General features: G+C 34.2%; 1 protein-coding gene across 1 annotated transcript in view; it reads right to left on the bottom strand.

Annotated features, from left to right (window-relative positions):
- The window catches only part of STXBP5L (syntaxin binding protein 5L), a 337,784-nt gene that overhangs the window by 56,330 nt on the left and 263,425 nt on the right, over positions 1 to 18,029 (bottom strand). The window contains exon 21 of the mRNA XM_058555874.1: positions 11,892 to 11,984. Coding sequence (XP_058411857.1) covers positions 11,892 to 11,984 — 93 coding nt within the window. The remainder of the gene's footprint in view (positions 1 to 11,891; positions 11,985 to 18,029) is intronic.

Here is an 18,029-nt window from a genome sequence, read left to right as displayed (position 1 = left end):
AAGACGGACCACACATACTACAGTGGTCCCATAACATTAGTACCATATAGCCAAGGTGTGTAGTAGGCTATACCATCTAGGTTTGAGTAAGTACACTCTATGATGTTCACACAACAATGAAATCGCTTACTGACACATTTCTCAGACCGTATCCTCATTGTTAAGTGACTCATGACTGTACTTGTCCTTTGACTATGGTCTCTCCATGCATCTTTTCACTGCTTGGAGATCATCCTGTAGTAGACTTATTCTTTTTCTTTTTGGTGAGGAAGATTGGCCCTGTGCTGACATCTGTGCCAATCTTCCTCTATTTTGTATGTGGGATGCCACCACAGCATGGCTTGATGAGCGGTGCATAGGTCCGTGCCTGGGATCTGAACCCATGAATTCTGGGCCACCAAAGTGGAGCATGCGGACTTTTAATCACTACGCCATAGGCCTGGCCCCTAAACTTATTTTTTAAGGGCTCATGAGGGCCCGTGTTTCATTTATGGTATTCTATGATGCATATATAACCATTAATTCATAATTTATGTGCCAGCCCCTGGATTATGCACATTCAAGGCTTGAATTCTATAAAATTAATTTGTTTTTGGTTTTTAATTCAAAATCTTTTTTATTAGGAAAGAGAAATGCCTGTATTTTTTGTTAAAAATGAGAAACAAGATAGTTTTTCACTAAATGCAAACATGTTAGGTATAAAGCCATTTTCCATGAATCTGCAATTACTTCATAAAACACTAACTACTTAAGAGTTCTAACTGCATAAGTGTCCCATGTATGAGGTCTTTACTGTTATTACTATTATTTTACTGTTACTGTTATACCGCTACTCCAGTTAAGAATTGTTGTAACAAAGAAATTACATTAATATCCAAAGCTCTCCAACACATTGTCATTTTTCCTTTGTCTTCAGAGAACAGCTCATATACACAGTCATTAATCCCTTTATATAGATGAATGTTATCTATTACTTTGGTTTGAGATCCCCCCCTACACTCCAGCCCTACATTTCTAATTGCTCATTGAATGGTTAGCATGGATATCCCTGTAGCAACTCAAACTCATTTTCCTTTCCTCTCAAACCAGGTATTCTCCATGAGAGCTATTCTCAATATTCTGTAGTCATCCTTGACTCCTCCTATTTCTTATGCCTTACCAGCCCTGTTCCCCCACTGTTCCCAATCCCATCAGTTCTAGAGTCTCCCATAGAAACTCCTTCTCTCCTTCTTTGCAATTTCATTGTAGTTATCCTACTTCAGGCCCTCATTTGGCCTACTGCAATAGCTTCTTAAACATCTTCCTCCTTCACTGATGGCTTATACATTACTGGAAAATAATCTTCCTAAAGTATGTTACAAGCAACCCAGGGTATATTTTATACCAAGGTTTTATGTTGGAAAAATTTACATATATACAGACATTTACCCTCTTTCAGAAGGCTTATGATTTCTTTTCTGGAAATTTGTGGGAAATAAGTTTTAAATATGAAATTATGTTGACAATATACTTAGAAATAGAGATTTAACGAAATTTTATTGTGAATCCTTTTAAGTGCAAAAATCCCTTAGTAAAGTGACAAGCAATTGACTATTTTATCTCCTGTATATATGTGAGTCTTCATAATTTATCTTTGCTTAAAGTATGCATGAAAATAGGGAGAATGAAGCAATTGGAATGGAGATGACTGAAGACTTTGAATGACTGACATCTGTAGAAAATTTAAAATTATGTTTATTAATAACAACCATGCCTAATTGACCTCCAGATTAGAATTATAACTAAGAGCTTTCTTTGCTACTTATAATAAATATAGAAGTAGCTTGGGAATCTTCTTTCTTTTTTATTTTTCTTTTTCAACATTCCAGGAAAGAAATTATGATATGTGGAAATTACGTGAATAAATATCAGAATGCATATTTTTCTAGAGAAAAGTGTTATCGTTCTTTAAATAGAATTCATTTGACATTTGTCAGAGTACATACTACACAAAATGACAGGTAGCTGTAAGATTATAAGCTTTGCAACAATGTATACTTGATTTAAATTCAGCTTCGCTACCAGTTGTGCGACCTTAGGCAAATTTGAATTTTTCATAGCCTTAATTTATTCATTTGTAACGTGAGAACAATATCACATACTTTATCTCAGATAGTATGTACAAATCATACAGCACAGTGTCTGACACACAGTAGGAGATCAATAAATGAAACTATAATGGTGATTCTTCCTTTGACATCAATTACACTGGTAAAATACTAATCAACTTCATACAATTTCTTTAATATTGAACTAATGATAATACCTAATATGTTAGTGCCTTGAATTTAAAAAATACTATAATTATCTAATCAAATTTATACAAAAGATTATATGTAATTACATTTTAGATGTAATAAACTATTTGTTGTCTAACAGTTATTTAATTTAGACATAATGAGATGAGGTATGTGAATACACTCCATAAACTTTGGGTACCATGTCCTGTGGCCTAGGTTCAAATCTTAACTCTACCTTTTATTAACAACATAACCTCAGTTTCTGCTCTGGAAAAAAGAAAAGGTTGGGAATAGTGACAACAACTTTAAAGTGTTGCTAAGAAAATCATGGGAATAGTGACAACAACTTTAAAGTGTTGCTAAGAAAATCAAATAAAATAATATATATGAAACAGCTTTGTAAACTCTAAAGAATAATGCAAAGATTAATTATTGTAATTTTGTTATTTTAACCATGACATTAGTAGGATTTAATGCTATGGCTTTAAGTCAGAATAAAGGAGAAGAACATAAAGGTATATCAATTAAATTTCAAAAAAGAAAAACCATGCTGGAACAAGCAGATAAAAGTTCTGAGAGAAAAATTTATGAAAGGCTATTTAATAAAGCCTTATTTATTTCAAAGCTCGAATTATGAATAAGCCCGTGATCACCACAAAAAACAAACTAAAAATGAATCAAATTTTCTATAACTTCCCTAAAATAAAAGAATGGCCAGAGCTCTATTCTTTTATGTATTCAGACTTTTTTTTTCTAAATAGCATTAATTGTAAATGATACTAATACACAAACTAGGGAAAATAATTACAGAAATAAAAGAGGCTCATTTACAAGATTATGGCTACAAAGGGTCCATATGTGTGCCTATTCAATGTTTAAAAATATTTTCATGATAAAAAGAAAACAAACAAAACATTACATACCTTGGTAGGTAATGATTTATAAAACATAATTTTGTAAAATGATTGTTAACAAACAAAATGTTGAATGCTGCCAACAGAACTGTATGGTGATTTTTAAGAAAGCCTTTTTGGAAAGCCATCAAACACTGCCATCTAGGAAACTTGTGTTATTCATGGACTGGTTGGTAAAAATGTTCAGCCAAATGAATGTAAAAAAACTTAAAATTGTTGGCTTTTGCCTACCGTACCAAGATCAGCCTTAAGATCTGTTGGCAGACTTAACTTTCTTGATCCTTTAACTGAAACAACAGAAAAAGGAAAAAGGCAGTTGTTAATTATATAAAATTAAAGAGGAGTGTGGGGGAACAGTACGTTTTATGGTATAATTATTAAAATCCTGATGAACATTACATTCAGTGAGCATGTATGGAAGCAGAAATATTGTTCAGTGTTAGTTCATTGCCATTCAGTAGTAAATATTTAATATGCAAACAGAAACATTAGAAAAGCAATTGTTCTTACAGTAAATAATGAAGTGTATCTTTGCATAGTTTTTTTACATGTAGTATAAGAAGTGATTTCTTATTTAATTCAAAAAGAACCAAAAGTCAATTTCAGATAAATCTAATAGGTAAAGAAATATTGTAACAAATGTATAAGCTCATATCATAAATAACAACGATAAGGGTAAAATCTAATGAACTCTGTCAACATTTTTTTGAAATAGAATGAAAATTCTATTATAGATGTAGACAATGTAGTCAAGGAAACTTTACCATGCCTATGGCAGATGAAATGACTTCAGTATTGAATACTACAAGGTTAAATTCAGTAGATAAGAAAATCTTGAAAATACAAAATATTTGAAAATGAATTTAATTATATTATTATAAATCAAGCTATCAGAAAATGTTTGAACAAACCAAAAAAACTTCTATAATTTATGGAAAAACTTTCCTCATTATTTATGTTAAGAAAACTTTTACATTGAGCATCTCATAAAATATTTAACTGGAATGCATGTTATCATAGAAAGAAATGCATTAGGGGAAATCACACTAGAAATCTTTTCTGTTAATCAATACTTTATTAAGACTCAAATTGATACTATCAATTAATTTATACCTTCTAATGAGTGATTTTATTTACAACTAGGAAAGTTACTTTAAAATAAAGATGCAGGATGATAGAGTAGAAAGAATATTAAATTTAAAATCAGAAAACATGGCTCATATATTTCTGAATTTTTTCTTGTTGTTAGTGCCGTTGAGTCGATTCTGACTCCTAAAAACCCTGTGTACAGCAGACTGGAATTCTGCCCGGTCTTTTTGCCCCATCCTCTCATCTCTTGGCGCTTCATCAGACAACGCTCCTGCTGCTATTCATAGGGTTTTCATGGCCAGTTTTTTTGTAAGTGGGTGGCTAGTTCCTTCTTCCTAGTCTGTCTTAGTCTGGAAGCTCCACAGAAACCTGTCCACTGGGGGTGACCCTGCTGGTATATGAAATATCAGTGGCATAGCTTCCAGCATCACAGCAACACACAGCGGCCACAGTATGACAACATAGAGATGGGTGCTGTGGTTCTCTGACTGGGAAACTAACCTGGGCCTCGGTGGTGAAAGCGCTGAATCTTAACCACTAGACCACCAAGGCTGGCTTTTGGAATTGTTACCACTTAGTGATATAACTTTGAAAAAAAATCCCTTCATGAATTTTCAGCTTAATCTCATCTGTCAAATAACATTCTTGATACTCTCTCTAATGTTTCAGCTGGAATATGATTGGATTACATTTTATAATAGGTTTTATAAAACTTAAATATAATATAAACCTAAATATACTTTTTGTGTGTCATGAAATATTACTCATCTTCTGATTTTTCTCTAACCATTTAAAAATTAAAAACCCATTCTTTTTTTTTTTTTTTTGGTGAGGAAGACTAGCCCTGAGCTAACATCTGATGCCAATCTTCCTCTTTTTGCTGAGGAAGATTGGCCCTGAGCTAACATCCGTGCCCATCTTCCTCTACTTTATATGGGATGCCACCACAGCATGGCTTGACAAGCGGTGCATCGGTGTGTGCTTGGGATCCGAACCTGCGAACCACGGGCCACCGAAGCGGAGTGTGCGCACTTAACTGCTATGCCACCAGGCCAGCCCCTAAAAATCCATTCTTAATTCATAAGTCATACCAACATAGGTGGCAAGCTGGATTTGGCCTGTGGGCTGTATTTTGCTGACTACAATATGCCATGCTAAACTACTTATAAAAGGAAACCTAAGTATTATCATTCTAATAAAAATAATAGCAGCAAGCAGTTGTCTCTACAAAAAGACATTAAAAAATAATTCTATTAAGATTAAGGGGAAATCAAATCAAATTTTAGTAGTTTGGGTTTAGCATTAGCAGCACAAACAAAAAGATGTTATTTATAACAAAATATGGCAAACTAAATAAATATAATAATCATGTTTCAGAAGAGGTTGCAAATAAGGCATATTTTGTAAATTGATAATTCAGATGAACTGAAGGAGTGGGTGTTCCCTATTTAAATAATCTTGAATTTTTTTAATAGGAAGTTATTTTTTATAATGTAAGGATTTGTTTCATAATTTATCTTTTTAATTGTATTTTTTTAAAAAAGTAGGGTATTTCAACACATCTATATAGTATTATTACTTCAAAAATGGATTACAAAAATGCTTCAAAAAGGGGGGAAAACAGTCCCTGCCTATTAGTCAATAAGCCTAGATGCATACAGCAGAACAATGACCAATGACCACAATGTCAGATGCCCTCCCACTCCCCCCTATTCTCCCTGATGGAAAATTCACCTCCTATATTCTTGTATCTAACTTTCTCTGGCTCTCAAATCTGCTCCACTTTTTGGGATCACCCCTCCACTTTACCACCTACCTTTTTGGCTTCCTGTAGACTTCTTCCTACCTGAAAATTGGGGGCCCCCTCACAAACCCCGTACTAAATTGTGTAACTAGGGGAGGGAAAGGGAATGATTAGATGGTAGGATTAATTAGGGAACTTTTTAAATAACAATGTTAATAACAGGCATCTGTTATTTACGCACAGAATGATTCCCATCTTTGCTTATCCAACTAATAAACTCCTACTCATCCTTCAAGACAGCTCAAAAATCACCTCCTTTCTGAAGGCAGCCTCAAACTTAAGGCTTCATCTGGTGCCATTATCTCAACTTTCATAGCACTTTAGGCACATCTCCTTTAAAACACTTAACACATTTTATTTTACTGGATTTTTTTACTGTCTACTACCCACTAACATCCTGAAACTTTGAGTTCTCCAAAGATAGGGATTGTATTCCCAATACTTCGTAAAGTATTGGCATAGAGTAGGTGTATGATACGTGTTTGCTGAATGAATGTTGGAAAAAGAGTAAAGTCAGAAGGTAGGGGTGAAGGGTTACTTTGAAGAGGGCTAAGCAGACTGAGAAAGTATGTTCAAGTGTTAGAGGAATATGTTACACATTAACATTTGAGAATTTGGGTTGGAAGATGGGTTGGATGATGAATAAGGCAAGAGGGAATAAGAGGCAAGTAGTCTTGAAAATGTATAGAATGAAAACAATACGTATTAACAATTGTATCGCAACGTGTCCCTAGGAATGCAGCTCTCTGAATTTCTTCATTTTTACTGTTATCTAAGCTAAAGCATACATACCACTATCATTTCATATTTTTAGCCAAAGGGGAGAAAATGGGAAATAGAAACTTCTCCCTACTCATTGGCTTAGCACACTGCACAGAGAAGAGAGATGGAGAATCTGGCTCAAAGGAATCTTAGAAGTCATCTAGTTCAATATCCTACTCAATGCAAGTATTTCTCCTACAACATTCTTGACATCCTACCTGTTTGAATAGTTCCACAATAGAAACCTTCAAAGGTATAAAAAAGAATCTAATTTTGGGTAGCTATAATTGCTACAAGACTTCCTTCTTAAACTCAAACTACTTTCATTTACCATTTACTAATTTGTCGTAGTCCTAACCTCTGGAGCAATAACGAGTGACTGGTTCTTGCTCTCACATGCCAGATCTAAAAGCATCTGCAGATACTTAGGGGCCACCTCCAGGTACTCTCAGTAGATCAGCAGGAATCTGTATTTTAAGAAGTGTTGCAGGTGATACTGATGCCAAGAGGTTGGTAGATCACATTTCAGGAAATAACGTTTTACAGTTTTATAAACATTAATCAACCTATGGGACTTTCACTCAGGATCCTTCCACAAAAAGTTCTTCCTGACATGCATCTCAGATTTTCCATACAAAAGATGCCATAGTGTTCTTAAGTTGTTAAGTTAGATATAGATATCACTTTGCTGAGACTTTTAAGGTGATTATGATTATATTTTTTAAGTTAACAGGTACTTTTTTTGGTTCCTTTTTTTGAGTAATTAAAAAAAATATTTCATCATATCTATCTTTGATCTTCCATTTTCTAACGAGGAATAAAAGGTCGTAGTTACAAGGATAGTAATGCCCCTGTTGGAAGAGGCTAGATGCCTTTTTTCCCCCTCTGTAAAGCTCCACAAAGTCTTGCTTTTCTCCAAAGCAGGTTTTCCGGTATTTGAACTGAAGCCCAGTGATCAAGAACACAGGTGAGCTGGACTCAGCTCAGTGACCCTGAGCTAGTTACCTAATCTCAGGAATATTATGTTTTCCTTTCTCTGTAAAATGGGGATAATAATAGTCCCTACTTCAAAGGGATCTTGTCAGCATTAATTAAAGGAATATGTGTAAAGCACTTAGCATAGTGTGGTATACAACAAGCTTTCAATATTAACTATTATTTTCATTATTAAACTTAGTTGTCAAGGAAAGATTGTCATTCTATATCAAAAATGACTTATCTGAGCAACATGTCCTACTTAAAATCTAGTGCCTAGGATTAAACACAGCACACTTGATAAAGCCTCTAATTGTACATAGTACTATTATTTCTTTGCTCTGCACAATAGAACTTCCTAAGAGTTCACTGTCCCTTCAAAAGTGACATCACACACTTGATTCATAATGAGCTTAGTCTCCATAAAAATCTCTTTAAATCATGTTGTGCATTCTCACATGGAATAGCATCTTTAATCCTCCACACCTTGAAAAACTGCCTGCCTTGGCTCACAGACAGTAACACAACAAATAGTACCATAGGTAATACAGCTGCGGGGTAGGGAATATTGCTGCAGCGAGTGTTAGACTTACAACAGTTTGATTTCTTATAATCCTAGTCCTGTTAGATTCTGGGCAAATTGTCAGGAAATTCTTCTTGTTAGTTTAACATGTCATAGTATACATTTTTGAAAATAAAAACTAAGGAAAGAAAATTCATAACTGTACACTAAAAAAGGTGAATTTTATTCTATGTAAATTATATCTCAAAAAAAAAAAAAAAACAGAAACAGGGGCCAGCCCGGTGGCATAGTGGTTAAGTTCACTCACTCTGCTTCAGTGGCCTGGGGTTCGCAGGTTCAGATCCTGGGCAGAGATCTATGCACCACTTATCAAGCCATGCTGTGGCAGGCGTCCCACATATAAAGTAGAGGAAGATGGGCACAGATGTTAGCCCAGGGCCAATCTTCCTCAGCAAAAAGAAGAGGATTAGCAACAGATGTTAGCTCAGGGCTAATCTGTCTCACCAAAAAAAAAAAAGAAAATTCAAAAGAAAACATCCCCACACCTAGGGTTAATCACTTACCCAATCACATTACCTTCTGACTTACCTAGAAATTTTTAAGTAGCATGGCATAAGAGATCAAAATGATGCAAATGAATGAAAAGATTGGCTGAATGCAAAATACGTGTTAAGATTTACTTATAAATTCAGGCCTAAGGATCAGGTGATGGCCACGCCCTACAATAGCACAGATTATAAACTTTGCAAGACTATTCATCTTTACTCCTAGATTTTCTGCCTCTCAAATTCAGGTTCAGTTACAGTAATGAGGCAGGGTAGTCTGGTGGCTTACCACAGTTTACGCCAGAATGAAGTCATATGCTCAGCCCTAAATGTGAACAGAACTTCAGGCATTACAACAGGATTTTGCTTAGAGGGCTTCATATATCTTGATTGTATTATCTCCTTCAATAACCTGTATATTCATATGCCTTTTTCCTAACTCTTAATTCAATTCAAGGTCAATGGATAATGCAGCTTGGCTCATCAGAAGAATGTTGTATTGGCTTCCAATAAGTCTCAGATCCTTGGCTCCACATTTGAATAAAAATTTTAGGAACAGAGTGAACCCTGAATCAGTCTGAATATGGCTACTACTTTAATGGGAAATAATATAAACAGGTAGGTTAGAAGTTTCTAATTCAAAGCTTCTGATTAGTTGTTTCTTTATTAGAAACAACTGGATTGACTTCTGATTTCCAGTGAAGGATTTCTACTTTGTTATGGCTAAGCTACAGCTAATTTGGAAATTTAAAATGGTCAAGGAAACCAAGGTCAGTCTATTTAGGCCATGGATGTTCATCATTGTTTTTATAATAGCCACTACTATATATTATTGAGAATCTATATTTTGGACATGAGCACACAGTTAAGGTTAAGAAAACTGGCTAAAGTTATAACGGTAGAAATTCAGAGGGTAAGGTCACATTTCTCCAACTCCAAAGCTATGCCCTTTCCACTAAGCAACACTATCTTCCTGATATAGAAGATACCACTTGTGGTATATCGTGAAGATATCGTGACCTAGATATCTTCTATAAAATAAATAAATCTAACACTAAATTAAAATAAATTGTTTAGATTAAAATGTTGGTAAAGTTTATTTATCTATTGATTAATTAACTGACTGGTGGGAATACAGTAATGAATTTTATTTGTCTCTATCTTCCCTAAGCCAGAAACTAAGATAGAACAAAAACACCTGGTATGTCAATAGGCATAGATAAAAAGGAAAACACATACACAAACATTTTGGGATCACCATGCCATTGTGGAGCCCTGAAGGTCCCATATGTCTCTAATTTTGTTGTCATTTTTCCTTTTTTTTCAGAAGTGGCTAAGATACAGCCAGGCAAGAGGTATCTTTATCAGAATTTCCCCAGCATAAAAATGTTTAACATCATAACTACTTTTCTCACTACCTTAAAATATGTATTATATTCCTATCTAGATGATGTTAATCAGTGACTTTTTGTTAGTGTCATATGAGCAAATGTTAAATGATTATGAAACTTTACTTCTGTTCTTGTCTGTCTTGAATGATAAACTCCCAGAGAGAATTAGGTTCTTCAATACACTTTTTTTTTAAAGAACACAATAGGAGGCCAAATAATTTGGGGTCAGAGGACCTTGAAATCTGAAGATGTGAGTTGGTTCAGACTAAGCCATTTACTAGCAGGGCAGCCTTGGGCAAGTTAGAGAATTTTTTTTCTTAGCCATAATTTCTCCATCCATATAAAAGAGAGCAATACCAACCTTACAGGGTTTCTGCAGGAATAAATAAGACAAAACACATGAAAAATACCTTGTTTGCTTTAAAGTACTATATCAATGTTGATTACAATTTTTAGCAAACATGCCTTAATAAATTCAAAATGTGGTGATTTGCTGATTTTATGCACTATAGAAACTAATTTTATTTTCAAAGCCAGTTTTTCCTGGAACTTAAATGGTAAACGGTTTCTGATGTTTCACGCAAAGTATATCAAATTCTTTTGAATTTCTTTGTTAAAACATTGTCTTCTCATAACTCAGCATCTTCTTGCTTTCTCACTGCTCACAAGTCATATAATTTCAATTGTGACTATTTTTTGTAACTCCATATTTCTTTTTCTCATTTCATTAAAGAAAATCAGGGTAAAAACATAGAATTTACAACCAAATATAACTAAGTTGAAATTCCAGCACTACTTACTTAAATACTCTGAGCTTCAGTTTTCTCCTTAGAAAAAGGGATGTCACAGGGGTGTTGTATTATGTAAGAAACAAAGAAACTACTGTCTGGAAAATTGTGGGTTATAATTATCTTTAGGTACCTTGGTTACTGATTTTAGGGTCTAGAGCATTGGTAATTCATGCTTCTTCAAGTTGCAAATCTGGTCACAACCATTTTGTAACGAATGTCTAATTTAAGGAAGCTGTACAATCTGTGTTTGATTGTGATTTCAGCCTTCTGAACAGCAGCAAATGTCAATGACTCTGCATAAAATTTAGGTTATAGGACCTTCCTTTCTGCTCACTATTTTTGAGAGAAAACATTGCCCCTTTGAGGCAACTTTTTGGTGGAGTTTCCATGATCATCATAGTTGTTTCTGATTATAGAAAATATTTAATTGTGTTATGAAGAATTATGGAGAATTTTTATAAAACCACTCTACTTTTTGGCTCTTAAGTTTTCCCTGAATTCTCTGTTGGCCCCTCCATATTTTCTTATAGGCCTGATGAAATTATTCAGGTTTTGAGTAGAAAAACAACACTATCAAAATCCTATGGAACATTTCAAAATCTTTCACAAAAGCCTTAGGAATTCCTGCTTTATATCTCATGAAGTCAGTGTCTATGGTTTTAACCATTGCTTCAGGGAAATTTATCTTCACTCACCATGAGGGACCTGTGTTTTCAGCACAAAAAATAATAATAAAACTTTTGAGACAAATTGTGAAGTCTAGAAAATTATGGAGATATGAATAACTGTTTGTTAATAAAAGAGATTTTCACTTTCACCTGGCAAGTGATGTACTTGATTCCTCTGTCTCACAGCTGGTATTTCATTCCTATAAAAGCCTGGTGATGCCTCGGGAGTTCTGGTAGCAAGTCCTAAAGGAAGGGAATAAAAAACTATTGGCATGTAATTTCTTAGCCCAAGTGAACCAAGAATTTTTACTTTAGAGGTGAATTTCATGATAACTATTTGGAAGGGTCTCTATTTTGTGCCTTTATGTGAGTATTTTGGTACTGCCCCAGAAGAGGACTGTTTGGAGGGAAGAAACTTTCTTCTTGGGAGGATGCAGTGGGGTTCTAGGCACATAGAATCACACAGAAGGAGCATTTGAACTAGGCCGTAAAATCCAGTCCCAACCCAGGTTTGAGAACAACAGAGCTCGTTACTTCTTTGTTAGTATTTTGTGATGTTAGCCTCTATGATATTTTAATAAAGATATCTTTACTAAAGATATCTAAATAAACATTTTAATAAAGATAAATATTTCTATCACCCTAGCATTCACTTGAACTTGATAGCATAATAAATCTATTACATATTGTGCACAGTGAGAATCATGAGGATGGATGGCTGTATAGGTGGCAGCAGTATTAGGACCTGATGCTAGCCTAGAAGAAGATGTTCATTTGAACAAGCGATTTTTAAGACAAGCCTTCAAGGAGGACAAATTAGAAAAATACACACTTTGCAGGTAGATATAACCCTGCAGTTGAAGGCTTGGTTAGTTTTCAAGTCTTTGTCCAAAGAAAAAGGGGCAGTTTCTTTCAGAGGATTACAGCTCTGTGCCAGGTAAGTGGAGCTAGGGCTGACTATCAGCTCCTGCTCACCCCCTTGGGAGGTGTTTATGCAGTACACAAATTGCACAACCTTACCTGGTGAGTGAAAAGGGTTATGCAGCTTTAAGGAAAAACAACTAACAATTTGTAAAATTATTAGTTTAATGTTGCTTTCTGCAGATAGACTGTCACACTTGGCAAGGAGTATGTTTATTTTGTTCACTAGTTTATTCTCAGTGGATAGCATAATATCTATCTAACTGTAGATGCTGAAAATTATTTGTTGAATAGTTCAGAGAATGAATAAATAATATGAAATTATTATTTTATCCAGGAAGCTAAGAATATCAGCATTCTAGTTGGCTCATTGGGATTCTTTCAGCTCACAATTCCTACTCTGGTCTCTCTCGTTATCCTCAAGGAAATATTTAATAGTTTGAAACTTCACTGTACTTTTCTTCTAGTTTATTGGGCTAAAAGGGAGTTTCAGATCCATGTAGAAAATTAGAGTTATAAAATGATTACTGGTCTCTAGCTTCCCTAATTTCTAACCTCTCTTACTCAGAGATATTTGCGTAAATGTTTTAACCCGTTTTTAGCAGACTTTAAAGGAGCAAGGGTCTGAGATCTCAAAATAAATACTGAGAAGGAAAGTAACTACTGAAAAAAGAATATTAAATCAAATTTCACAGAGCCATGGTTCTCAAGTAGTCCAGAGACCAGAAGCATCACCTGGGAACTTGCTAGAAATGCAGAATCTCAGGCCACATTCTAGACTTATTGAATTAAAATTTCTGGCACTAGCAATCTGTTTTAACAAACTCTTCACGTGATTCTGATACAGGCTTAAGTTTGAGAACCACTGCACTAAGGAAAAAAAAAGAGAAAGCAAGAATAGTATTGGCTCTTAAATGCTACATGTAAATAAAAAAGGGAGATATACCCAGATAGAAACATAATTGCCATTATTAATGAGACCTAATGAACTGTTTCTGAGTATATAAATCAAGGAGACTTGTTAGGAGCTATGATTGCGTTTCTTAATTTTTCAAAAGTTAGAATGTATTACAAATACTCTAGTTTCCCTTAATTACGTATATTGGTTCTGTCATTCATAAGTTATCTAAACATTTTAATTGTTATGTTTTCATTCTTTTCTACCTCTAGAGATAATAAGCTTCATGAGTTTTGTAAACTATTGTTAAAGTCTTAAATTTGCTTTTTTTCATAGTTACATTTTAGTTTTGCGAGATTGGGCTAAGTAGTCTCCATTTATCCTAACTATACTTTTCCCGATAATCTATATTGGATGTAGCAATTCCTACAATAGCAAGAGATTGCAGAATGTAGTTTTATGTACATGTGTTGCTATGGTATTCTGCAAATAGTATTGGGCAGATTCTCCTTTGTGGGCTTAAAAAAAAGACCCTTTAATATAACACAATTACTTATTTTTCTTTTTCATGGGAAATGAATGGAATAAGCAAATATTATTTCCAGTATTCTTAAGTAAGATAAAGTATGTTGGCACTCTTCCTAGAAAGATAAATTTCACATATTTTAACAAATGTAACATATAATGATTAAAAAGCTGTTATGTGAAAAAAAACCTCTCATCCCTTACTATGATTATTTATAATTTAAAGTTGCTCCTAAAAAAGAGTGAGACCTGCCCAGCAAACCAGTCTCAAATAAGGCACTGAAATGATAAATGAATCTTATCACAGTGAATCATTTCTGTTCCAAGTAGCATAATATAAAAACAGTCAAAACCTTTTTGCTTTGAAGCAATCTACTGATTGCATGCAAAGTCCTCTGAGTCTGCCTTGCAGACTGTGGTGTGGTGGTGGTGGTGGTGTTTCCAGATCTGCTCTAACATTAATAAAAGAAGAAACATCATAGACAGAGGGCTAAAAGCAGGATGTCTACCAAAAACCCACAATTATCATAATTAATTATGAAATATTAAAAGACTTATCCCTGAGATTGGGAACAAGCAAAAGATGTCTGCTAACACCACATCTATTTAACATCGTATTGGAGATTCTAGCTAATTTCTTCCTTTAGAAAGAAGAAATGGGGCCGGCCCCATGGCTTAGCCGTTAAGTGCGCGCGCTCCGCTGCTGGCGGCCGGGGTTCGATCCCAGGCGCACACCGACGCACCGCTTCTCCGGCCATGCTGAGGCCGCGTCCCACATACAGCAAGTAGAAGGATGTGCAGCTATGACATACAACTATCTACTGGGGCTTTGGGGGAAAAGTAAATAAATAAAATTATTAAAAAAAAAAAGAAAGAAAGAAGAAATGGAACTATCATTTTAATAGGGGCATAATTGGGTACAGAGACAATCCAAAAGAATTTACGAATTACTGGAATTAAATAAATTTATCAAGTTTTCTGGATATGAGGTCAATATACAAAAATTAATTGTATTTTATATTCTAGCCACAAACAATAAGAAAAAGATGTTTAAAAATTTACAACATAAAAAACGTTAAATACAAAGGAATAAATCTAATGAAAGATGTACAAGGTCTCTACAAAGAAAACTAAAAATATTACTGAGAGAAAGTAAAGAAAACACACATAAATGGAGAGACAGTAAATGTAAAAATCAATATTGTTGACTACGTTTATTTTGCCCAATCGATCCACAGATCCAATGAAATTGCAACCACTATCCAAACACATTGGTTTGTGTGCAAACTGAAAAATCCTTTCTAAAAGTTATATGGAAACACAAAAGACCTAGAATACCTATAAAATTCTTGAAAAAGAACTACAAAAACAAAATTGGAGAACTTACACTATCAGCAATACTGTAAAGCTATACCAATTAAAAGTGTGGAATTGGTTAAATGAGAAACATGTCAATGAAATAGAACATGAAGTCTAGAAACACACACATACACACATGTTAAAGTACATTAATTTGTGGCAAAAGTACCACTTTAGTGTGGTGTGAGAAATGATAGTTTTTCCATAAATGGTGCTTATCAACTGGATACCTAAACTGAAGGAATGAACCTTGACTCCTTCCTTACATTACACACAGAAACATATTCCAAATGGAACTTGTACTTAAATGTGAAAGATAAAACAATAAGGCTTCTAGAAGATAACATAGAAAAATAGCTTCATGATCTTGGGGTGGAGAAATATTTTTTTAAAACAAAACACCAAGCACTAGCAATAAAAGAAAATATTGATAAATTGAATTACATTACCATTAAAAACTTCTGTTTATCAAAAAACCACCATTAAGAGAGTAAAAGTCAAACCGCAGAACTGGAAAACATATTTTGCACTGTATACATCCAACAAAAGACTTTTATGTATGTATGTATTTATCTATCCACATACATACACAGAATTCCTATACATCAAAAGAAAAAGTTTGCAACACAATAACAATGAGTAAAAGACTTGAATATCTTATAAAAGAGGATATTAAAAATAGTCAAGAAATGCAAATGAAGCTCATCAAAATCATTAGACATCAGGGATACGCAATTCGATTTAATTCTATTAGCACCACGTACACACCAGAATGACTAAAATTTTTTTAAAAAATTAAACATTGGCAGAACGTTCATACTCTGTTAGTGGAAGTAAAATTGGTGCAACCACCTTAGAAACTCAGTAGTATTTACTGAAGCTGAACATATACATACCCTATGACCCAAAAAGTCCACTCCTAGATACAGGTACAACAGAAAGGAGTTTATATTTGCATTAAAAATTGTACAAGACTGGTCATAGTGGCTTTACTTATAATAGCCCCAAACTGAAAACCATCTAAATGTTCAACAATAAACTGCATAAATTGAGATATATTCATATAATAGAATATTACGTGATAATAAAAATCATTCAGCAACACAGATGAATATCATATACATAACGTTGAGCAAAAGAAGCAAGAAACAAAAGAAATAAATACTGTATGATTCCATTTATATAAGAATCCAAAACCTACAAAACTAACCTAGGGTGACAGAAGTCAGAATAGTAGGTACCTTTGTGGGAGTTAGTGGCTGAGAAGGGCATGAGGGAAGTTCCTGGGGTTCTAGAAATATTCTATACCTTGATCTGAGTGTTGTTTACATGGTGTACTCATTTGTAAAAACTAGTCTAGCTGAATTCTCAAGATTTATCTAATTTGATGTTTATATATTATTCCTTAGTTTAAAAAACTTTACCCCAGGGCTGGCCCCGTGGCTTAGCAGTTAAGTGCGAGCGCTCCACTACTGGCGGCCCAGGTTCAGATCCTGGGTGCACACCGACGCACTGCTTGTCCGGCCACGCTGAGGCAGCATCCCACATACAGCAACTAGAAGAATGTGCAACTATGACATACAACTATCTACTGGGGCTTTGGGGAGAAAAAGGGAAAAAAAAAAAAAAAGGAGGAGGACTGGCAATAGATGTTAGCCCAGGGTCGGTCTTCCTCACACACACACACAAAAAAAAAACAAAAAACAAATGCCAAAAAGTTTACCCCAAAAGAGCTAAGGCCAAAGTATACAAAAAATTCCAAATAAAAAAAGCAAGAGTTGTGGTATTAATAGTAAACAAGGAAGAATTCAGGTGAAGAACACATAATATGAAATGCACAAGAGTAATTAATGGTAAAGGATGTACTTTTTGTGGATATATTTTTGAATATCTACACTTGAATATTCTTAAAAATAAAAACACAGCAGATACAAGGAAAAATAGAAACACATTACTGGTATGATATTTAAATTTGCTTTTTTTCCATCCTTGACAAGTCAAGTAATCAAAATACAGTCATGTACCACACAATAATGTTTTGGTCAAGGACGGACTGCATACTATACAATGGTGGTCCTGCACGATTAGTACCACATAGCCTAGGTGTGTAGTAGGCTATATTATCCAGGTTTGTGTAAGTACACTCTATGATGTTCGCACAATGAATTTCTCAGAACATATCCCCGTCATTAAGTGACACAGGACTGTATAAGTAAGGACATGAAGGACTTAAATAACATAATTAATATGGTAACACATAGCTGCTTAATGCTACATGTTTACATTAAATAACTGTTGTGTCACAGAAACATAAACAAATTATCTACTATATAGAAAATACTGTTAATGCAATCACAATTTATCAAAAGCTATGATACATTTAATGCAGAGTTCAAAGAGAAATTTAGCCTTATTTACTTATATCAATAAGTAAGAAATAATAAATATAAATAAATTAAGCATCTATCACAAAAAAGTTGAAAAGGGAAAAAATAAAAGGAAAGCAGAGGAGGGAACTAATAAAGATAAAAGCAGAAATCAATAAGTTAAAAAACAAAAAACTCAGTAAAACCTTTGTTTGGGTT

This window comes from Diceros bicornis, chromosome 15 (genome assembly GCF_020826845.1).
Source record: "Diceros bicornis minor isolate mBicDic1 chromosome 15, mDicBic1.mat.cur, whole genome shotgun sequence".
Taxonomy (NCBI): domain Eukaryota; kingdom Metazoa; phylum Chordata; class Mammalia; order Perissodactyla; family Rhinocerotidae; genus Diceros; species Diceros bicornis.
Note: the sequence above shows the minus strand (reverse complement) of the source record. Positions and strands in the feature narration are given on the sequence as shown.